The sequence below is a fragment of the Triticum urartu genome, chromosome 1A (assembly GCF_056163025.1).
Source record: "Triticum urartu cultivar PI428250 chromosome 1A, HENAU_Tu73, whole genome shotgun sequence".
In the NCBI taxonomy this organism is placed as follows: Eukaryota; Viridiplantae; Streptophyta; class Magnoliopsida; order Poales; family Poaceae; genus Triticum; species Triticum urartu.
This window is the reverse complement of record NC_141873.1, coordinates 87,760,960-87,785,592: the sequence shown is the minus strand read 5'-3', so window position 1 is coordinate 87,785,592 and position 24,633 is coordinate 87,760,960. Positions and strand designations below refer to the sequence as shown.

General features: G+C 44.0%; 1 protein-coding gene and 1 pseudogene across 2 annotated transcripts; both read left to right on the top strand.

Moving 5' to 3' along the window:
• The first annotated feature begins 2,946 nt into the window (after positions 1-2,946).
• LOC147990166 (uncharacterized) lies at positions 2,947-7,705 on the top strand (annotated as a pseudogene).
• A 227-nt stretch (positions 7,706-7,932) lies between these two features.
• LOC125532724 (disease resistance protein RGA5) lies at positions 7,933-13,599 on the top strand. Of its 2 annotated transcripts, none has more exons than XM_087513923.1 (4): positions 7,933-8,332; positions 8,441-9,717; positions 10,822-12,844; positions 13,052-13,599. In XM_087513923.1, exons 2-4 carry the CDS (start codon positions 8,918-8,920, stop codon positions 13,160-13,162), a joined length of 2,934 nt encoding a protein of 977 aa, XP_087370049.1. In that variant the 5' UTR covers positions 7,933-8,332; positions 8,441-8,917; the 3' UTR covers positions 13,163-13,599. The 2 variants fall into 2 exon arrangements, with proteins under 2 accessions (XP_087370049.1, XP_087370046.1); XM_087513920.1 differs by having other exon boundaries at positions 7,933-8,337.
• Positions 13,600-24,633: the final 11,034 nt, after the last annotated feature.

Here is a 24,633-nt window from a genome sequence, read left to right as displayed (position 1 = left end):
CATGTACAAAGGCGCCAAAGGCAGTTGCAGTGTGGTATTTGAGGCGGTGGCCACACAGGACCTCTAGATTTGGCACTCATTCTTTGGTATGCCAGGAACTCATAATGACATCAACGTGTTGCAGTGCTCTCCTGTCTTTGCCAAGCTTGTTGAAGGTCATTCTCCTCCGGTGAACTTCGAGATCGATGGGCGGCACTACAACAAGGGGTACTATCTAGCTGATGGCATCTATCTGAGATGGTCGACATTTGTGAAGACCATCTCAAACCCTGTGCCAGGAGGCAAGAACGCCTGGTTTACGAAGATTCAGGAGGCTTGCAGGAAGGATGTCGAGCGGGCATTTGGTGTGCTCCAATCTCGATTTGCTGTTGTCCGGTACCCCGCTCAGACCTGGTCGAAAGATCAAATGTGGGAGATCATGACTTGTTGTGTCATCTTGCACAACATGGTCATCGAAAGCGAGCAAGAAGACCCAGTGTTTGACACTGAACCGTACTACAGGCAAGGCCCTCTAGCCGAAGTTGATCACCAGCTACCGGCAACCTAGACTGCCTACCTCAGTATGCGTAAGGAGATCCGAGACCCACAGGTGCATCATCAGCTGCAACATGATCTGGTGGAGCACCTATGGAGGCTCAAGGGTGATACCGGGCGCGACGTGTAATGAAATATGAGTTTTTATTTGTTGAACTATATAATTTGTATTGAACTATTTGTTGTTGTACTATTTTGTTGAACTATTTGATTTTTCTGTGATGAACTATGTGATAAAAAACATTTATGTTCATAATTCAATGACGAGCCACGGTGAACCACGCCAAATATGGGCCTATTCTCGCCCATATGGGCCCTTTATTCGCCGAAAGTGAGCCGAAAAGTGGGGCAATTTCGGCGCCTCGGGGCGACGACTGGACGCAAAACCGCCCCCAGCGCCGATTGTATCACCGGCTCGCCCCCAGGAGGTGATTTATATGCGTCCTGGGGGGCCAACGGCTGGAGATGCTCTAAGCTAGTGGATAAGATGAATGACCGCGCAAGTGTGGTTTGCATGCGTACAGTAATCAAGCTAGTGAAAAGTTGTACAAGAAATACTAGGTCCAACACAGAAAAGAGCAAACACTAGGTGCACAGGCAACGCGTCAGTTCTTGCTTTTATTCCCGATTGAAAGAGTAGTAGCGAGGCTCTATCAATCGAAGCCAACATAAATAAAGCCCAAGTCGGGGGATATAAGTTGCTGGGTTGGACTGGAGATATACAGTCTAACAAAAAAATCAAAACAAACAAACAATGAGTCTAGACGAGTTTGTTTTTCTGTTGATGCTAGGGTGATGTCATATTTAGACGTGACATATTTATGTCACATCTAGATGAGTTTTAGACACACTCTTATTTGGGGAAAAAATATGACGTCAGATTTGTAGTGGAGTAAAAAAAACTACTGTAACATCCGTCCGGAGAAGGAGGCCGAAGGCGAACTCCCCGGTCCGGAAGCCGCGCCAGCGCCGGCACCGCCCACCCAAGACCCTGTCAGGCCCAATCCTAAAAATCCCTTGTTTCGGCGTGCCAGTTAAGTCTACAGCCGCTCATCTCTCATCATAGGGTCACCAAGCAAAGATAACGGTTCGCTGGAATGGATCGCTCTCCTTCGTCGATCGACCATCCAACAGTCCAGATGGCGCGGGAAAAGCTGTTCATCACCCGACAACGCCATGTGCTCTTCTTTTTATGCTTTTTGCTTTTGGGTTGCTGTAGTGGCTATATAAGCCAGCTATATATTCCATTTGAGGCATGTAATAGAATTATTGGGTGTAAACCCTAGCCGCCGGTGGCGTGCTACTACTTTCCCCTTTCTTCCTGCAATGAAAACCCTAGCTAAATTAGCCCAGTTCATGTCTGAATCTCGCTAATTCGTGCTTAAATTCAGTAGAGTGAGACTCAGGTCTAGGGATGGCAGTTTTGCCCATGGGTATGGATACCCATGGGTACCCTACCCGAAAACAATGGGCATGGGCAAGATTTGGAGACATTTTATACCCACGGGTAATGGGTACCCATACCCGCAAAATATATGGGTAGGGCATGGGTATGAAATTTTGCCCATGGGTAACCCAATGGATACCCCAAAAAATATAATTAGTGAAAATAACTCCTATGACATGTGGGGTCAACATCCAACTCCTATGGCCCACCCTAAATCTCGTATTCCTTAAGTTGGCCATAGCTCATAGGCCACCACTGCTCCTACATCCTATGTGACTCCTTGAAAAGATGAAATCTCGACTCTTCTCTATCGGACTCCTGTCTCCAACTATCGATCCAGCGACCCCCCATTCCCACCACGCTGGGCTTCCACCAATCGTTGATCATACTCGATGGATGCCTCGAAGAGTCCATCCACCGGAGGAGCCCGCGTCCGTGTTGCTCGTCCATCATCACTTAAATTTTAAACTCATTTCTCTAACTTTCAAAAAAAAATCAATGTTATATATTGTACCCACCGGGTACCCATTGGGTATAGCATACGCGATGGGTATGGGCATGGGTACCAATTTATGCCCACGGGTATTGAAGTGGGTGGGTATAGAAATTTTCTATGGGTATGGGTTTGGGAAAAAGGTGGTTGTACCCGCCCATACCCTACCCATTGCCATCCCTACTCGGGTCCTGACAATTGGTATCAGAGGCCAGTCCTTCCTCGGCGGCGGTGTTGATTGGAGTATTGTAGAGGTTGGATCCCTCTTCGAGCTCTGATCTGGCGGCGGAGGCAGTTGGCGGCGGCCGGAGTGGCAGCGTTCGGGTGCAGTCAGAGAAACAGTCTGGTTGCTCGGGAGTAATTCTCTGGCGGTAAAATCCCAGCTCCTGTGATCTGATCATGTACCATCGGAGGTGGGCGCAAGCGGCGGCATCGGCGGCGGTGACAAGCAATCCCACCCGCCCAACCCTCTATGGTGGTGATCGCAGGCGGTGAAATCATGACGGGCCATGCTGATTCAGGGTCCACCGCAGAACTACAGCTCGAATCCCTCGAGTTGGACATCAAGACTCTGTAGCGGGACCGAGAAGAGGATCGCAAGGAGTTTCAGCAGTTTCAGGCGACAGTTAACAGAAATTTTGCTACGATGCAGAAGAACTTTGATAAGATCCAAGACAACTTCCGACGCTTGCTGTTAGATCCTGAACCAGCTCAAGAAGAAGGTGTGGAAGGATAGGGCAGTGTACAAATGACAGACATCCAGATCAATTCTCCGCGAGTGGCTCCTGGTCGACCAAAACAACTACAAGCACCTACTCCTCCTTCTGTAGCAATGCCTGAAAAAGGAGCACCCTTGCCAATTGGTACAGCTGTTCTGCGTGATCAAACAGGTAAGGAACTGAACATGGATGGGACTCCTAAAGTTCCTTACAGACATCCACACTATGGGCAAAACAAGGAAAAAGAACACCTTCAGAATATCCAGAGAGATGTAGTGCAGTTAGAGGAAATTCAAGAAGATGATGGGGCTGACAATTATTACAGAAAAAGGAATGTTCTTAGTGTCAAGCCTGCTAAATTGAACATCTCTGAGTTTGAAGGACAAGATCCTGAATCATGGATTCAGAATTTAGAGCAATATTTTGCTGCTGCAAGAACTCCAATTGAGCATATGACAGAACTGGCCATTTCTTATCTTAAAGGCCCTGCTATTCAGTGGTGGAGGGGTACTGGTTATGCTCCCTCTAATGTGCCATGGCATAAGTTCTGTTCTTATCTTTCTGAGAGGTTTTTTGTGGAGTCAGCTTGTGATGTGGTCAGTAACTTTCATGCTGCACATCAAACAACAATAGTAGCTGCTTATGTGGAACACTTTGAACAACTAGTGAATGGGATGAGAAGAGAAAACCCTGCTATACCTGATGATTATTATGTCTCCAGTTTTGTCTCAGGCCTCAACCCTTATATTAGAAGCTTTGTGGATTGTTTTAAACCAGAGGATTTGCAAACTGCTGTGTGGTATGCCAGACGAATGGAGAAATCTCAGCCCCCTTCTCGGTCAGTGCAAAATAAGCAGTATGTGCCTCAACCAAGAAGACATGTCCTGTTTGAGCAGCCCAAACCTTTGGTTGCAAATGCAACACCAAATAGAAATGTGATCATACAACAGGCTAAGCAGAATCAGTGTGTTATAAGTGTAGAGAACCTTGGGTGCCAGGTCACAGGCAAGTGTGCAAAATGAACCAGAGAGCACAAATTCAGGCTTTACAGGCCCAAGAGGAAGGAAATCCTGAAACAATTTATGTGGCAGACTATGATGATAATGAGCTGGACAATATAGAGCAGTTAACTGATGAAACTGTGTTGAAAGTATCCATGCATGCTGCCATGGGAATTGGAGATGCTAAAAATACTTTCATTTTAACAGTTAAACTGGGAAATACCCTGGCAACAACACTAGTAGATAGTGGAAGTACTACTACTTTCATCTCTCCTCAGATGGCTAGCAAACTGAATGTCACTCCCAGTCCCACACCAAAAACAAAAGTTGTAGTTGCTAGTGGGGGCATTCTCTGGAGTGAGTTTCAGGCAAAGAATTGTCAATATGAAATACAGGGCCATACCTTCGCTGACAGTTTCAGAGTGTTGAAACTGAAAGGATATGACATCATCTTAGGAGTGGATTGGTTGAGGAAGTATAGCCCCCATTCAAATGGATTTTATTAAGATGGAAATGAAAATATCCAGTCTGGCAGGGCAGTTTATAACCTTTGTGGATGAAACAGTGCCACTCACTCCTGTGACTGAAGCAGCTGACAACATAGAAAAATTAGTAGAGCAAGTTGTGTGTGGGTTTTTCTTGTTCACTACTTCAGGCCCTCATATGATAGCAGTTGCTCAGGAAATACCTACTACATTAAAACCACTCCTAGACCAGTATGAGAAGCTCTTTCAGGAGCCTACTGAGCTTCCACCTAGTAGGCCTTGTGATCACAGAATTCCCCTGGTGGATGGAGCAAAAGTAGTAAACCAGAGGCCCTATAGAATTCCTCAGCATCAAAAAGAAATTCTTGAGAAAATTATCCTAGAACTGCTCAAAAATGGAATTATCAGGCCCAGCACTAGTCCCTTTTCTTCTCCTGTACTGTTGGTCAAGAAAAAGGATGGATCATGGAGGCTCTGTACTGATTACAGAAAATTAAATGCTATTATAGTCAAGAACAAGTATCCAATACATGTTATTGAAGATCTGTTGGACCAGCTCAAAGGGGCTAAAGTGTTCTCAAAAATTGATTTGAGAAATGGTTATCACCAGATCAGAATGGCTGAGGAGGACATTCCCAAAATTGCATTTGCTACTCACATGGGCATGTTTGAATATTTAGTAATGTCCTTTGGACTTACTAATGGACCTCCTACATTTCAGGCCTTGATGAATTTTTTATTTGGTCTCCTTAAGTTTGTGGTAGTGTTCTTTGATGACATCTTGGTCTTCAGTTTTTCCATGGAAGAGCACATAGATCATCTCAAACAAGTATTTGACATACTGCAAGCAAACAAGTTGTATGCCAAGCTGGAAAAGTGTTCTTTTGGTCAAACATAAAATTGAGTACCTGGGCCATGTCATTAATTCTGAGGGAGTTTGTACTGACCCTGCTAAGATTGAGGCTATTAAAGCATGGCCTGCTCCTACTACAGTAACTGAACTGAGGAGCTTTCTTGGTTTAAGTGGATATTACAGGAGGTTTGTCCAGGGTTATGGGATTATTTGCAGGCCCCTTTTTGATTGCTTGAAGAAAGATGCATTTGCTTGGGCACAAGACCAACAGAATGCATTTGAAACACTAAAACACAAACTCACTAACACTCCTGTCTTAGCCCTACCAGATTTCAAGAAACCATTTGTATTGGAGGCTGATGCTTGTGGATATGGATTAGGAGCTGTATTAATGCAAGAAGGCAGACCACTTGCTTATTTCAGCAAGAGTATAGGCCCTAAAGGTGCTGCATTAAGTACCTATGATAAAGAAGCTCTAGCTATCATTGAAGCTGTCAAGAAATGGAAACATTACTTCTCTGCACCTTCCCTGATTATCAGAACAGATCAAGAGAGTTTGAAATACATCCAAGAACAGAAAATTACTGAAGGTATCCAGCATAAGTTGTTGTTAAAGTTACTGGGGTACAACTTCACTGTTGAGTACAAAAAGGGGAAGGAAAATAGGGCTGCTGATGCATTATCTAGAGTAAAGCATGCAGTTTCTGCCCTGTTTACTACTGCTGCCTCTCCTACCTGGGTTAAAGAAGTAGTAAACAACTATCAGCATGATGAAAAAGTCAATGAGTTAATTACTGAATGCTCTATGGATAAAAGCAATAACAGTGCCTACTCCTTTAAGAATGGGATACTGAGATTTCACAACAAAGTTGTAGTGGGAAAAACTACTAACTTACGGCAGGAAATACTAGCAACTTTTCATAACTCTGAGCTAGGGGGACACTCTGGTGAAAGAGCCACGTATCACAGAGTTAAACTAGTATTCCATTGGCAAGGTATGAAGCAGGATGTGATCATGCTTGTGAAAAACTGTCATGTGTGTCAGTTAAACAAATCTGAACATACACCTTATCCTGGCTTGTTGGAACCACTTCCTATGCCTGATTTTTCTTGGGCTCATATCAGTATGAACTTTGTAGAAGGCTTGCCCACTTCAGAGAACAAGAACTTAATTTTAGTGGTTGTTGACAGATTCACTAAATACTCACACTTCATTGCTATGAAACACCCTATCACAATGCAATCTGTAGCAAGAGCCTTCTCTGACAATGTATTCAAGTTACATGGAATGCCTTTAGTGATTGTGACTGGCAGAGATAAGATTTTCACAAGCAATCTGTGGCAGAAGTTGTTCAAGTCACTTAACATCAACCTGCACATGAGCACTAGCTATCATTCACAGACAGATGGGCAAACAGAGAGAGTGAACCAGTGCTTAGAGAATTATTTGAGGTGTATGTGTTTTCGGCAACCAAGGAAGTGGCATGGATGGCTATCCCTAGCTGAGTGGTGGTACAATACTTCCTTCCATACATCTCTGCAGATGACACCTTTCCAAGCTCTTTATGGGTTTCCACCTTCAATGGTAGCTGAATCAGCTCTTCCTGACACTATTTGTGAGGACAATGAAAACTTACTGCAGAATAGAGAGCTAGCGGTGGAAGTGATCAAGCAGAACCTCTTAAAAGCACAAGCTAGAATGAAATTCTTTGCTGATAGAAACAGAAAGGAGAGAGAATTGAATGTGGGAGAAATGGTCTATCTTAAGCTCCAGCCTCACAGACACACTTCTCTTAGTTTGCACAGGCACATCAAACTACACTCCAAGTTTTATGGACCATTCAAGATTCTGAGCAAAATTGGAAACCATGCATACAAATTACTTCTGCCTGAAGACTGTCAGTTGCATGATACATTCCATGTCAGTCAGCTTAAAAGGCATATTGGTCCCAAGGTGGTTCCCTCTTCCAAACTTCCTCTGGTGGGTCCGGATGGGACAATTCAAATTGAACCTGAAGCGATTTTGGAGAGAAAACTCATTCCAAGAAAGCAAGGTAGTATAAGTATTCCAGTGGTCAGATGGTTGGTGAAATGGGCAAATCTTCCTCCAGAGGAAGCTACTTGGGAAGACTCAGCCTTCATCCAGAAGGTTTTCCCTACATTCAAAGCTTGAGGACAAGCTCCAGCTTAATCGGGGGGTATTGTCAGGCCCAATCCGGAAAATCCCCTGTTTCGGCGTGCCAGTTAAGTCTACAGCCGCTCATCTCTCATCATAGGGTCACCAAGCAAAGATAACGGTTCACTGGAATGGATCGCTCTCCTTCGTCGATCGACCATCCAACAGTCCAGATGGCGCGGGAAAAGCTGTTCATCACCTGACAACGCCATGTGCTCTTCTTTTTATGCTTTTTGCTTTTGGGTTGCTGTAGTGGCTATATAAGTCAGCTATCTCTTCCATTTGAGGCATGTAATAGAATTATTGGGTGTAAATCCTAGCCGCCGGTGACGTGCTACTACTTTTCCCTTTCTTTCTACAATGAAAACCCTAGCTAAATTCGCCCAGTTCCTGTCTGAATCTCGCTAATTCGTGCTTAAATTCAGTAGAGTGAGACTCGGGTCCTGACAGACCCAACCCACCATGGCTTCGTTGCCGGATCTCCGACTTCCACCCCAATCAGACCCATCACCCTTCCACAAGGGAGCACGCGGCTGCATCGCAGACCCCGGCGAACCCCCGGAGCCGTCGCCCCTCGTGCGGCTCCTCCGGGCAATCGATCGACATCTGCTGACCCCTGGGGAGGTCAGGTCAGTGGGCGATTTTTCTTATCCTCTGTATGTATTCCTCGCAAAAAGCTGCACTTCTGCCTAATTAAACTGAATTTCTCCACTCGGATCGACGCGTTTGTAGGATGGAAGGTGCTCCACTGCTTCCTAAAAGCGCAGAGAGCTATCCCAACTTGCATGGATGAATCCAATCGAATCAAATTGGTGTGTCGCCTTGAGCACTTTTTCTCTGGGGAACCAATCCTTGACTTTTCTGCTAGTAAATCTTTGGGCCACCACAAATGGAAGACAAGGATGTGGCGCCACTGTTCTTTTGTTTAGTCATTAATCAGAAGCCTAACAGCATGTGTATTCCTCTGTCCGGTCGTCAAGTCAGTGGAAGAATCAATACAATCATGTACGGCTCCACCAAACCTGAAGATGATATTTTGGGTAGGGGCTTTCGGCGCAATTTCTGCTCAGAAAAAGGGCTGAAAAGCGCGTTGCTTGTGCCTTACTAGATGGACCAGAGACCTTACTGGAAGACAAACACAAACCTTGAAGCAACCACCACATCACTTGTGAAATCTCACATAGAAGAAAGCTTGCCAGCGAGAGACCCATGGAGGCTGCTCTTGTCACCGTTTCCACGGGGGTGATGAAGCCCCTCCTGTCCAAGCTCTTCAAGCTGCTGCTGGACGAGCACCGGAAGCTCCAAGGCGTCCGCCGTGACGCCAAGTTCATAGGAGACGAGCTTCGCAGCATGAAGGCTGCACTGGAGGTGCTTGCGGATGAAGAACAACTCGAACCTGCGATGAGAATTTGGCGGGATGATGTCTGTGAGCTTTCTTATGACATGGAAGATTGCGTTGATGTCTTTGTGGCTCATGTCGACCATGAGCCCGATGGGCGTACCATGCTCAAGAAGTTCGTTGACATGTTGAAGAAGCCCAAACATCGCCATCAGGCTGCTAGTGAGATAGGTAAACTCAAGGCCCGTGTGGCTGAGGCAAGCGAGAGGCACAAGAGGTATAATATTATCCGGCCAACACCTTGCATTAGCTCTTGTGCCATTGACCCCCGGCTGCCGGCGCTTTACGCGGAGGTTGATGAACTTGTCGGCATTGATGGTCCTAAGGACGATATCATCGACTGGTTTCAGTGGGAGGCTACTTCTACGCAGCCTCAAGTGCTGTCTATTGTTGGTTCTGGCGGTCTTGGTAAGACTACTCTAGCAAAGCAAGTCTATCATGCATTGGAAAGCCAATTTTCATGTGCAGCTTTTGTGTCGGTTTCTCGAAATCCTGATATGAGAAAGATTCTAAGAGATATTGCTCAAGGAGTGGGGTTCACAGACAGCCCACCGGATGATGATGTGCAACAATTGATCAGTAAACTCAGGCAACATCTTAAAAACGAAAGGTAATCCTGCTCACCTATTATAATGTATGTGACTGCCAAGAAAAATAGACAAATAATGTATGTGATTGTTTCTAGGATTTCTACATATTATTTCCAGAAGGGCCTTCACTTTTAATATATGTTGTTGCAAAGGTCATGAACAAAGATGCAATTTAGCAATAACTTTTTGTCGCTAACTTAGTAATCCTTCTTCATTTAAAACTTTAACATTCTTCCCGACATTACTATTTATTTATGTCGTCAAACCTGATTCATCGATTTCGATCTGTTTGGTTTGCGTCTTGTGTATCGTTCTGCTGTTCCAAGGAGATCCGCTGGAGGGCACAAATTCACATCTGTTTAGCCAACTCCTGCTGCACCTATCGGTTCAGTTTGCATGCCTCCACTGCAGTGGCGGAGCTACAATGAATTTTCTGGGCGGGCCAAGCCAAAGGCCACCTGAAACTTTTACCCTTGTAGACCAATTTTACCCTTATACTTTAGTGTTTTGGGCTCATGCTGGGCGGGCCATGGCACTGTTTTGTTCGTACGTAGCTCCGCCAGTGCTCCACTGTCATCACTCAATTTTGCTTATTTCGCCGTAAGATTTTGTAGAGGAATTGCTCATCTTTCTTTGTAACTTGCAAATACATGCATATTTAGAGCTACAATCTCAGGTCATTTTACCAGATTAATTAATTGTTATAGTTGGGAACATGTAATGTAAACTTCTGTATCCGCTAAAATTGACCGGTAACTAATAGAATTCTGCTTTACCCAAGCTTGTACACGAAACAGTGGAAGTGCTTCCTACAATGCAGTCAACATGAAGATTTTAGTTACTATTAGAGGTGACATCCCTATAAATACACAACTGCTACTTGATTTAGGTACTAGGTTTGACTGTGATATTTCAGGATTCTAACACTTGACAATTTATCATGTGTTGTCGAATAAAACACAGTATTAGACAAAAGTATTGTACCTTCAGTGTTTAAAAATTGCAATCACTCTGTTGACAGTCTTAAGTAATATCTAGCTGCATTTAATTAATGCTAATGCTTTATGCAATTTCTAATTAGCTTCACAGGATTTAAATACATATTTGTTAAAATCATTTTGTAGGTACTTTGTTGTAATTGATGATGTGTGGAGCGCGGACGTATGGGAAACTATCAGGCTTGTATTATTGAATAATAATAACCATGGGAGTAGAATTATTACTACAACACGTAATACTGAAGTTGCATCATGTTGTTCTTCAGGTGGTGGTCATGTTTATAAAATGGAACCCCTTACGTTTGATGACTCCAAAAGGTTGTTTTTTAGAAGAACATTTGGTCCTGAGGATTTATGCCATCCTCATCTGGAAAAAGTCTCTAATGACATATTAAGAAAATGTTCTGGCCTACCATTGGCTATTATTACTGTGTCTAGTTTGTTGGCTGATCAGCATGCAGAAGATGAATGGAAGAGGGTGTTAGCTGCTATTGGTTCTGCACTTACAAAGGATTCTGGTGCTGATAAGATGACAAAGATATTATCTTTCAGCTACTTTGATCTTCCTCACCATCTGAGAGCCTGTTTGTTGTACTTGAGTATATTTCCAGAAGATTCTACTATCTGGAAACAACATTTGATACATATGTGGGTCGCTGAAGGATTCATTCATGAAAAACAAGGGCGAAGTCGATATGAAATAGGTGAGAGTTATTTTAACGAGCTCATTAATAGAAGCTTGATCCAACCGGTTGGTGCAACATTGGGCCAGGTAGAGTCATGCCAAGTCCATGATATAGTTCTGGATTTTATCACATGCATAGCTGCTGAAGTGAATTTTGTCACTAAATTCAGTGATGTAGAGCATGGACACAATTCATATGACAGAGTCCGCAGGCTCATTATAGGGAATACCAGTAATGAAAAGGTTGCCATATCAACAAGCCCGATCCTCTCTCATGTTCGGTCGCTCATTATATATGCGCATGACCCTCAAGTTTCTTTATTGGCTTTCCCAGTTCTTCGTGTCTTGGACCTAGGAAAGTGCTGGTGGTTAGAAGAGCACCATGTTGCAAATATTGAAAAGCTACTTCTTCTGAAGTATCTGAGTCTTGCAAATGTTACGCTCCTCCCCCAAAAAATTGGAGAACTGCAGTATTTGAAAACACTGGACATAACAAATACCAGAATTCTAGAAATGCCATTGGCTGTTACAAGCCTCCAATGGCTGGCCAGTCTAAATGTTCATTACCACATTAGATTTACGGATGGAATGATTGGTAAGATGCAAAGCTTGGAAGAGCTAGAGACGTTCGGTGTCCACTCCTATGAACAAGGGAAGCCACTAGAAGAATTCAGCCAGCTAACCAAGATGTGGAGGTTGAAAGTACAGCTGGGGATGTTTGAATTGTGGGAAGGACCAGGTCAAATTGAGGACCTTCACGGTTACTTGGGAACATTAGTATCTTCATGCAACCTTCGTCATCTAAATATATCCAAGCTAAGCTCGAACTTCTTAGCTGTCAAAACTTACTTTCCACTGTCACTGGACTCATGGTGTCCGACTACTCCCTGCAGCCTTCAGGAGCTTCACATAACATACTGTTTCATTGACAAGGTTCCAAACTGGATGAGCTTGCTCCGCAATCTTAGAGAATTAGAAATCTATGTCGCCAGTGTGAGGCCAGAAGATGTTAGGATCCTTGGGTCAATACCAACTTTGCTTATCCTCAAACTAAAGACTTTCAATGGCACCGATGGAAGAATTCTCATTCATGGGTTCAGCAATTTGAAATATTTCCATTTGGAACTCCTTTATTGTGGGACCTCACTGGAGTTTGAAGAGGGATCAATGCCAAGGCTTGAGCACCTGGAGCTGGAGTTCCGTGTGCATCAGATGGATTGCCTGAATGGTTCTCCCAATTTCGGTATCCAACACCTCTCTGCCCTCCGCAAAGTTGAGGTCTGTATTTTGTGCAACTTTGGCAATAGAGACAATCCGTTGGCAGGTTTAGAATGCTGCTTTGGCAAATTCATTGGAATGATTATTGAAGCTGACATCGAGGCGCTTCCCAATTGTTCCAGTTTCCTTTTACAATATGGAAATGTACCATTCGGAAACGTGGCCTGCGAACATTACACAAAAATTGTAAGTTCTCTACCAGAATCGGTAGCATTTGGTTATTTCAGTTCGTCCTCTTAGTTTGCTACTAGTACTTTATTTCTTTCTTCCATGCCGCAAAATTTTGGCCAGACGTTTAATTAGTTAAATAAATCTGTACTTGTCACCGTGTTTCGGCTTTGCTTTCGTTTTTCTTCTGCTGTATGAGTATTTCATCCTGGTGTTTCAAAACAGGTGGAGACAGACTGCGAGAAGGAAGATGAAGCAGGACGAGGCAAAGTTGGAAGTGCAGGAGCACCCCACTGGCATGTGGGAGAAAATTACTTTCGAATGTCATTTGGTTAAACAAATAATGTACGTTCTCGATCCCTGGTAGCATCATGCAGAGCTGCACCAGTGTGCTGCTTCGCTAGATGGGGGTCATCGAAGAGGACAAGGAGAATGCGATCTCAGGGGCCTTCTTGAGGGTTATTGGAGAGAGTTTGATCACCTTCTTTCCGAGCCCCAAGTGGCGAGTTTGGTGGCTCCGCCTGGTTGGTCAGTTCGTTGACAACCAACTGGCAGAGACTGTGTCGCCACCGCGGCCACCAGCGTAGGCAAGCTCAATAAATCTTGTGAAGGCCTGGTCAGTTATATGCTGCTCTACTTTGGTTGCTGGATGATCAAGTAGCTAATTAAGCCTTAGTATTTTCCAATCAATATTTGCTTTGTTTGTAATGATTAAAGCGTGATATACCGTGTTGAATATAGACTTTGTGCCTGTAGACTCCTACGGTGTGAAAGTGGTTCTTGCTGCAGCAGTTGCAAATGCTCTGTGTTGGTGCAGGTTTTTGCTGTAGCCGCCTCAGCTCTGGTATGCAGGTTTGTGCTGGTTGCAAGACAATCTGATTAACTTGCAAGTACTAATAAGAACCAGGAGGCGGGAGCGGATGTTACCCTCTCCAGCCCATTCTCGGTTGCAAAGGTTTGTCGAATGAGCAATCTGGATAACGGAGGTGTTTCCTCTTACCGTGGACAATCTCTGAAATTGCCATAATGAACGTGTTTTTAACGGAACGAACTTCCATACCTTTTGTAGGTTATGACGAGGGCTGCACAATGGATCCGTATGTGGCGCTATCTTCAACTTGCAAAGGATCATTCACCTAAGACCTTTAGGTGCAATCATTGGGAGATTGTAGCACCAGATACACTCAACCCAATTTGATGACAGTCTAGTAGTAAGTTATGTATTTGTAATCATTTATATTGTGGGTGTAAGGGCATATTTCATCCTATATGGTTTTGGTGATTGATGACAATGTTTTTGTGGACTAATTATATGCATTAAGCGTTTCAAATATCTCATGTTTAGGCACAATATGATTCGTTGCCCCTCGGAGTCTAGTGAAGACGGAGTTTTCTCTACGTTTCTTTTCGATGAATTTGAATCGTAGGAAAGCCGTACTATTAAGAGGGGGTCCGCTTTGGAAAAGTTTGGACGGAATCATCACGTACACGTCTATTTCTTTTTGCACCACCTTTTCTTTGCCTCTTTGGAGCAACCATCGTTTATCCGTATCTCTGCAAAATGAAGGACTCCTAATGATTGTTGTGCTGTGACATGCGATAGTACTGCTCATGGGAGCAGTAGTACCATAGAGGCCCACGGTAGTACCGGCCGGGGACGCGGTAGTACGGTAGGCCCTTGCGGTAGTACCGCTCCCCGGGCGCGGTAGTACCGTGGCCTCGGGCCGGGCACAACAGCACGAGCGGAAGTAGGGGTGGATGTGATTTTTCATATCTGCGCCCTACGTGGTAGTACCGCTCCCGGTATGCGGTAGTACTGTGTCGGATTTTTGCACAGATCGAAACTCAGCGGAAGTAGCCACGGATGTATTTTTATTCGTCCGTGCGTTCCCAGCCCAGACAAACCCTGCCTTGCGGTAGTACCACTCCGGCGGTTCTACCGCTCTTTACTTCAACGCAACAGGGCTGGTCTAGCTCCTGCCGCGCAAGCGGTAGTACCCTAGTGCCCCGCGGTAGTATCGCAGGCCCTTGCGGTAGTACCACATGTCTGGTGCGGTAGCACCGCATGTCGCGGACTGGGTAAGTGGGTAACGGTTGGATTTATCCTATCACTATATAAGGGGAGTCTTCTTCTTCGAGTTGACCACCTCTTCCATCCCTAAGCTCCATTGTTGCTCTAAGCTCCATTTTCGCCCGATCTCTCTCCCTAGCCAATCAAACTTGTTGATCCTCTAGGGATTGGTTGAGAAGGCCTCGATCTACACTTCCACCAAGAGAAATTTGATTCCCCCTACTAATCCCTTGCGGATCTTGTTACTCTGGGGTGTTTGAGCACCCTAGGCGGTTGAGGTCACTGCGGAGCCATAGTCCATTGTGGTGAAGCTTCGTGGTGTCGTTGGGAGCCTCCAATTAAGTTGTAGAGATTGTCCCAACCTTGTTTGTAAAGGTTCGGTCGCCGCCTCCAAGGGCACCAATAGTGGAATCACGGCATCTCACATTGTGTGAGGGCGTGAGGAGAATACGGTGGCCCTAGTGGCTTCTTGGAGAGCATTGTGCCTCCACACTACTCCAACGGAGACGTACTTCCCCTCAAAGGGAAGGAACTTCCGTAACACATCCTCGTCTCCATCGACTCCATTTTTGGTTATCTCTCACCTTTACTTGTGCAAGCTTATTTTGTGTTCTATCCCTTGCTTGCTTGTGTGCTTGTTGTTGTTGCATCATATAGGTTGCTCACCTAGTTGCATATCTAGATAACCTACTTTGATGCAAAGTTTAATTTGGTAAAGAAAAGCTAAAAATTGTTAGTTGACTATTCACCCCCCCTCTAGTCAACTATATCGATCCTTTCAATTGGTATCAGAGCCTCGTCTCTTTATTAAGGACTTTGTCGTCCGAAGAGTATGGTTGACACCGTAGACGGTGGGGAGGAGCACTCCGGTGTGAATCCGTTCTCGTCTACGGCCGATGGGGGAACTGCGGTCTCTCGTGAGGAGTTCAACGTGGCTTTGGACACATTGAAAACCTCCATGACGATCGAGGTTGAAAGCATGTTTAACAAGTTCTTAGAAGGCCTTAAATTATCCACCGCAGCTATGAAAGTGGGTGATCCCGCTAACAAGGTGACGGATGCTAACTCCGACAATGGAGGAGCTACTAGTGACAAAGTTCCTTTATCTAGTGGTAGAAATGGTAGTGGCATCTTTGCCAATGTTGAACCTCCACTTACTTATGGAGGACCAGTTCCCTCCACTCATTTGAATCATGTTGGTCCTCCTCCTAAGATTGTGAAAAATGAGGATTTTGACTCTTGGGACTATCGCTTTAAACGTCATTTAAATCATGTTAATACTAATCTTTGGAGAATCATTGAGCAAGGTTTCTATCCGCATGACCCAAGTGACTTCACCCCGAGAGAAGCCGCGGATCATCAATTCAACGAGAATGCTCTCTTCATCATCCAAGATGCAATTCCATCCGAATATATTGTGCATCTCTGACCTTTCATTGTGGCCAAGGAAGCATGTCACCATGTTGTTTCCATTTACAAGGGAAGCACAAGCATTCAACACTCCAACTATGAAGTGGTGCAAGATGAAGCCGATGAGTTTGCAATGAATGAAGACGGAGAACCTCGTGAGCTTTACCGGAGGTTAACCACTCTCGCGGTCTCACTCCGAGATCATGGCAGCAAGGATACAGATGACAGTTGGATCAAGCGCAAGTTCCTTAAGGCCATGATGCCTTACCACAAGGCCATGTCCTCCATCATCCGTCAAAGGCCGGACTTCCACACCTTGTCCTCAAGTGAAGTGTTGGATGACATTGTGGCAATGAGGATCTTGGACAAGACCGCCGATAATGCGGTGTTGCGTTCTCAAAGAGCAAAGAAGCCCAACCTTGCCTTGAAGGCCAAGGCTAGTATGGAAGAAGAGGACGTAGAGGAAGAAGAGGAGAGCAACCCCGAAGATACGAAATATGCTTATCATGAGCACATGGCTCTCGCTTCAAGGCAATTTTGGAGCAAGAAGAACTTAAGGCCCAACTTCAACAAGAACAACTCAAGTGTTGCGAAGGGCAAGCAACGTGTGAGGACTTGCTATAATTGTGGTAATGTGAGCCATTTTGTTGCGGAGTGCCCATATGAGAAGAGGGAAGACAATGGTGGCAAGCTCATCCAAAAAGACAAGCCCAAGTCCTTCCTCAACAAGAGCAACTTCACCAAGAAGACTCCTCCCAAGGGGTTGGTGGCACAAGAAGAGTACAGTGAGGATGATGATGATGAAGAAGATGGTGAGTCAGTTTCCATGGCCTTCGTTGCCATTGCGACAACTCCACGGGTGTCCCTCTTAGACTCACCCAATGAGAATATCACCGCCAAGTGCCTCATGGCTAAAGCCACCAACAAGGTAACCCCCAACATCAAAACTACCATCATTACTAATCCTTCTTTGACGGATTGCATTGATGAAAGTGAGGGGTCTAATGAGGAGGAAAATGAATTTGAGTCTTTTATGAGTAAGCTCAAGGGTAAATCCAAGAAGCACTTTGTTGTTCTCTTGGAACAACTTGGTGAAGCCAATGACATGATCGAGGCTCACGAAGAAACCATCTCTAAGATGGAGGGGCATAGTCGGGACTATGCCGATGAGATATCAGATCTCTCTAACGCGCTTGAGGAAGAGCGCGGTCATCGTTTGGCTCTTGAGGAGTCACACAACGATGGTCATTCTAAACTGAAGAAAGATCTTGATCATGCTCTTGTTGTATCTCGTGTGCTCAATTCCGAGAAGGACAAACTTGAGGTTGATCTTGCTAGACTCAAGGAGGAGTTTGATATACTTGACAAGGCTCACAAGGCCTTGAAGGGTACTCATGCTAGCCTTAAGGAGTCTCATGATCAACTCCAAGTGAAGCTAACCAAGGAGAAAGCCACATTTCCTCATATGGTCTTAATTGATAATGCAAATGCTACTAACCCATGTTGTGAGCATGTGCATCTTGTGGAGGAGAATACAAAGTTGAAGGAGCAACTTGAGAAAGGCCTTGTGTCTTGCATACAAGGTGAGAAGAACCTCAACGACCTTTTGAGCAATCAAAAGGAAGTTGTGGCCAAGGAGGGAATTGGGTTCGCACCCAAGTCCAAGAACAAGAAGAAGAATGACAAGGTGAAATGACCTCCTCCTCTCAAGCAAACTTTTGTGAAGGAGGGAGAGGGTGCTTCCAAGGAGAAGAAGAACAATGTGAAGGGTGGAGGTGTCAAGAAGGGCAATGCCACCCCTTCCAACAAAGCCGGCGACTTTAACCCTTCTTATGTGTTGTGTCGTGCTAGTGATGGGCATGTTTATGCTAAATTTGTTGGTTCTCCTTATGAGTACATTGAATGGTCTATTTGGGTTCCTAAGACCCTTGTTACTAAAATTAAAGGACCCATTACAAAATGGATACCTAAAACTAAGCATTGATCTCTTGTAGGTGTTTGCTTCCGGTGGGGGGTCATGGTTGCTCGATAGTGGAGCCACAAATCATATGACCGGAAGCAAGGACTTGGTGGTGGACGTGCACAAGATTCCATCTATGCCCACCAATGTCGAGTGGGATGATGCCTCATCTTCTTAGGTATTGGGACTTGGCAAGGTTGTCATCTCTCATGATCTGACGATCGAGAAGGTCATGCTTGTTGAGTCCCTTGCATACAATTTACTTTCCATTCGTCAACTTTCACTCATGGGCTTTGCCACTTTCTTTGATATTGATATTGTCGCCGTGGAGAAAGACTCTTAAAGTAGCCTTTGTTGGGCATGTCGAGAACGGTCTCTATGTGATTAAATTTTCGGAGCGACCCACTAAGACCGCAACATGCCTAATGGTAAAGTTGATGTGGGATGGCTTTAGCATCACCGTTTAGCCCATGATATGAGATCTTCACAAACTCTTCTCAAGGGGGATCATGTCCGTGGACTAACGAATGTTAGTTTTGCTAAATATCGTGCTTGCAGTGCTTGTATCGAAGGAAAGCTACATGAGAAGGCTCACCCTCCCACGACTATCATTTACTCGAAGAGGCCTTTGGAGCTCCTTCACTTGGATCTCTTTGTGTTGGGGAACGCAGTATTTCAAAAAAATTCCTACGGTCACGCAAGATCTATCTAGGAGATGCATAGCAAGGAGAGGGGAGAGTGTGTCTACGTACCCTCGTAGACCGAAAGTGGAAGTGTTAAGTAACGCGGTTTATGTACTCAAACGTCTTCGCTATCCAACCGATCAAGTATCGAACGCACGGCACCTCCGCGATCTGCACACGTTTAGCTCGGTGACGTCCCTCATACTCTTGATCTAGTTGAGGCCGAGGGTGAGTTCCGTCAGCATGATGGCGTGTTGACGATGATGATGAAGTTACCGACGCAGGGCTTCGCCTAAGCACTACGACAATATGACCGAGGTGAAAAACTGTGGAGGGGGGAACCGCACACGGCTAAAGATCAACTTGTGTGTCTATGGGGTGCCCCCTCCCCCGTATATAAAGGAGAGAGGAGGGGAGGGCCGGCCGGCCCCTAGGGCACGCCCCAAGAGGGGAATCCTACTCCTAGTAGGAGTAGGTTCCCCCTTTCCTAGTCCAACTAGGAGAAGAAGGAAGGAGAGGGATAGGGAGAGGGAAAGAGGGACTGCGCCCCCCTCCCCTTGTCATATTCAGACTCCCCTTGGGGGGCGCTCCACCTCCTGGCTGCGGCCCTCTCTCTCCCCTAAGGCCCACTAAGGCCCATAACTTCCCGGGGGGGGGGGGGTCCGGTAACCCTCCGGCACTCCGGTTCTATCCGAAACTATCCGAAACACTTCCGTTGTCCGAATAACATGGTCCAATATATCAATCTTTATGTCTCGGCCATTTCGAGACTCCTCGTCATGTTTGTGATCACATTTGGGACTCCAAACAACCTTTGGTACATCAAATCACATAACTCATAGTACATATCGTCATCGAACGTTAAGCGTGCGGACCCTACGGGTTCGAGAACTATGTAGACATGACCGAGACACATCTCCGGTCAATAACCAATAGTGGAACCTGGATGCTCATATTGGTTCCTACATATTCTACGAAGATCTTTATCGGTCAAACCGCATAACAACATACGTTGTTCCCTTTGTCATCGGTATGTTACTTGCCCGAGATTCGATCGTCGGTATCATCGTACCTAGTTCAATCTCGTTACCGGCAAGTCTCTTTACTCTTTCTGTAATGCATCATCCCACAACTAACTCATTAGTCACATTGCTTGCAAGGCTTATAGTGATGAGCATTACCAAGAGGGCCCAGAGATACATCTCTGATACACGGAGTGACAAATCCTAATCTCGATCTATGCCAACTCAACAAACACCATCGGAGACACCTGTAGAGCATCTTTATAATCATCTAGTTACGTTGTGATGTTTGATAGCACACAAGGTGTTCCTCCGGTATTCGGGAGTTGCATAATCTCATAGTCAAAGGAACATGTATAAGTCATGATGAAAGCAATAGCAATAAAACTAAACGATCATTTATGTTAAGCTAACGTATGGGTCATGTCCATCACATCATTCTCTAATGATGTGATCACGTTCATCAAATGACAACACATGTCTATGGTTAGGAAACTTAACCATCTTTGATTAATGAGTTGGTCAAGTAGAGGCATACTAGGGACGCTCTGTTTGTCTATGTATTCACACATGTACTAAGTTTCCGGTTAATACAATTCTAGCATGAATAATAAATATTTATCATGATATAAGGAAATATAAATAACAACTTTATTATTGCCTCTAGGGCATATTTCCTTCAGTCTCCCACTTGCACTAGAGTCAATAATCTAGTTCACATCGCCATGTGATTTAACACCAATAGTTCACATCGTCATGTGATTTAACATCTATAGTTCACATCACTATGTGACCAATACCCAAAGGGTTTACTAGAGTCAATAAGCTAGTTAACATCGCCATGTGATTAACACCTAAAGAGTACTAAGGTGTGATCATGTTTTCCTTGTGAGAGAAGTTTAGTCAACGGGTCTGCCACATTCAGATCCATATGTATTTTGCAAATTTCTATGTCTACAATGCTCTACATGGAGCTACTCTAGCTAATTGCTCCCACTTTCAATATGTATCTAGATCGAGACTTAGAGTCATCCAGATCGGTGTCAAAGCTTGCATTGATGTAACTCTTTACAACGAACTCTTTGTCACCTCCATAACCGAGAAACATTTCCTTATTCCACTAATGATAATTTTGACCGCTGTCCAGTGATCCACTCCTGGATCACTATTGTACCCTCTTGCCAAACTCATGGTGAGGTACATAATAGGTCTGGTACACAACATAGCATACTTTACAGAACCTATGATTGAGGCATAGGGAATGACTTTTCATTCTCTTTCTATTTTCTGCCGTGGTCGGGTTTTGAGTCCTTACTCAACTTCATACCTTGCAACACAGGCAAGAAATCCTTCTTTGAATGTTCCATTTTGAACTACTTCAAAAACTTGTCAAGGTATGTAATCATTGAAAAATTTATCAAACGTCTTGATCTATCTCTATAGATCTTGATGCTCAATATGTAAGCAGCTTCACCGAGGTCTTTCTTTGAAAAACTCCTTTCAAAAACTCCTTTATCCTTTCCAGAAAATTCTACATTATTTCCGATCAACAATATGTCATTCATATATACTTACCAGAAAGGATGTAGTGCTCCCACTCACTTTCTTGTAAATACAGGCTTCACCGCAACTCTGTATAAAACTATATGCTTTGATCAACTTATCAAAGCGTAAATTCCAACTCCGAGATGGTTGCACCAGTCCATAGATGGATCGCTGGAGCTTGCACATTTTGTTAACACCTTTAGGATTGACAAAACCTTCTGGTTGCATCATATACAATTCTTCTTTAAGATATCCATTAAGGAATGCAGTTTTGACATCCATTTGCCAAATTTCATAAAATGTGGCAATTGCTAACATGATTCCGACATACTTTAAGCATTGATACGAGTGAGAAAATCTCATCGGAGTCAACATCTTGAACTTGTAAAAACCCTTTTCGACAAGTCGATCTTTGTAGATAGTAACACTACTATCAGCGTCTATCTTCCTCTTGAAGATCCATTTATTCTCAATGGCTCGCCGATCATCGGGCAAGTCAATCGAAATCCATACTTTATTCTCATACATGGATCCCATCTCAGATTTCAGGGCCTTAAGCCATTCCGCAGAATCTGGGCTCATCATCGCTTCCTCATAGTTCGTACGTTCATCATGGTCTAGTAACATGGCTTCTAGAACAGGATTACCATACCACTCTGGTGCGTAACGTACTCTGGTTGACCTACGAGGTTCGGTAGTAACTTGATCTAAAGTTTCATGATCATCATCATTAACTTCCTCACTAATTGGTGTAGGCATCACAGGAACTGATTTATGTGATGAACCATTTTCCAATTCGGGAGAAGGTACAACTACCTCATCAAGTTCTAATTTCCTCCCACTCACTTCTTTCGAGAGAAACTCCTTCTCTAGAAAGGATCCATTCTTAGCAACAGATAACTTGCCTTCAGATCTGTGATAGAAGGTGTACCCAACAGTTTCCTTTGGGTATCCTATGAAGACGCATTTCTCTGATTTGGGTTCGAGCTTATCAGGTTGAAACTTTTTCACATAAGCATCGCAACCCCAAACTTTAAGAAACGACAACTTAGGTTTCTTGCCAAACCACAATTCATATGGTGTCGTCTCAATGGATTTAGATGGTGCCATATTTAACGTGAATGCAGCCGTCTCTAATACATAACCCCAAAATGATAGTAGTAATTCGGTAAGAGACATCATAGATCACACCATATCTAATAAAGTACGGTTATGACGTTCGGACACACCATTATGTTGTGGTGTTCCAGGTGGCATGAGTTTGTGAAACTATTCCACATTGTTTTAACTGAAGGCCAAACTCATAACTCAAATATTCGCCTTTGCGATCAGATCACATAAACTTTATTTTCTTGTTACGATGATTCTCTACTTCACTCTGAAATTCTTTGAACTTTTGAAGTGTTTCAGACTTGTGTTTCATCAAGTAGATATACCCATATCTGCTCAAATCATCTATGAAGGTCAGAAAATAATGATACCCGCCGCGAGCCTTAACACTCATCGGACCGCATACACCGGTATGTATTATTTCTGATAAGTTAGTGGCTCGCTCCATTGTTCCAGAGAACGGAGTTTTAGTCATCTTGCCCATGAGGCATGGTTCACAAGCATCAAGTGATTCAAAATTAAGTGATTCCAAAAACCCATCAACATGGAGTTTCTTCATGTGCTTTACACCAATATGACCTAAACGGCAGTGCCACAAATATGTTGCACTATCATTATCAACTTTGCATATTTTGCCATCAATATTATGAATATGTGTATCACTACGATCGAGATTCAATAAACCATTTATTCTTTGACTTAAATGAATAATTGTATTGCAATAAACATGATCCAATCATATTCATGCTCAACGCAAACACCAAATAACATTTATTTTAGGTTCAACACTAATCCCGAAGGTAAAGGGAGTGTGCGATGGTGATCTTATCATCTTTGGAATCATTTCCAACATACACCGTCACCTCACCCTTAACTAGTCTCTGTTTATTTTGCAACTCTTGTTTCAAGTTACTACTCTTAGCAACTGAACCAGTATCAAATACCGAGGGGTTGCTATAAACACTAGTAAAATACACATCAATAACATGTATATCAAATATACCTTTGTTCACTTTGCCATCCTTCTTATCCACCAAGTATTTGGGGTAGTTCCGCTTCTAGTGACCATTCCCTTTGCAGTAGAAGCACTCAGTTTCAGGCTTAGGTATAGCTTTGGGTTTCGTCACGGGAGTGGCAACTTGCTTGCCATTCTTTCTTGAAGTTCCCTTTCTTTTCCTTTGCCCCTTTTCTTGAAACTAGTGGTCTTGTTAACCATCAACACTTGATGCTCTTTCTTGATTTCTACCTTTGCTGATTTTATCATCGCGAAGAGCTCAGGAATCATTTTCGTCATCCCTTGCATATTATAGTTCATCACGAAGTTCCAGTAACTTGGTGATAGTGACTAGAGAACTCTATCAATCACTATCTTATCTGGAAGATTAACTCCCACTTGATTCAAGTGATTGTAGTACTCAGACATTCTGAGCACATGCTCACTGGTTGAGCTATTCTCCTCCATCTTGTAGACAAAGTACTTGTCAGGGGTCTCATACCTCTCGATTCGGGCATGAGTTTGAAATACTAATTTCAGCTCTTGGAACATCTTATATGCTCCGTGGCGTTCAAAATGTTTTTGAAGTCCCGGTTCTAAGCCGTAAAGCATGGCGCACTAAACTATCAAGTAGTCATCATACCGTGCTTGACAAATGTTCATAACGTCTGCATTTGCTCCTGCAATAGGCCCGTCACCTAGCGATGCACCAAGGACATAATTCTTCTATGCGGCAATGAGGATAATACTTATGGACCCAGTCCGCATCATTGCTACTATCATCTTTCAACTCATTTTTCTCTAGGAACATATCAAAATAAACGGGGAGCTACATCGCAAGCTATTGATCTACAACATAGATATGCAAATACTATCAGGACTAAGTTCGTGATAAATTAAAGTTCAATTAATCATATTACTTAGGAACTCCCACTTAGATACACATCCCTCTAGTCATCTAAATGATCACGTGATCCATATCAACTAAATCATGTCCGATCATCACGTGAGA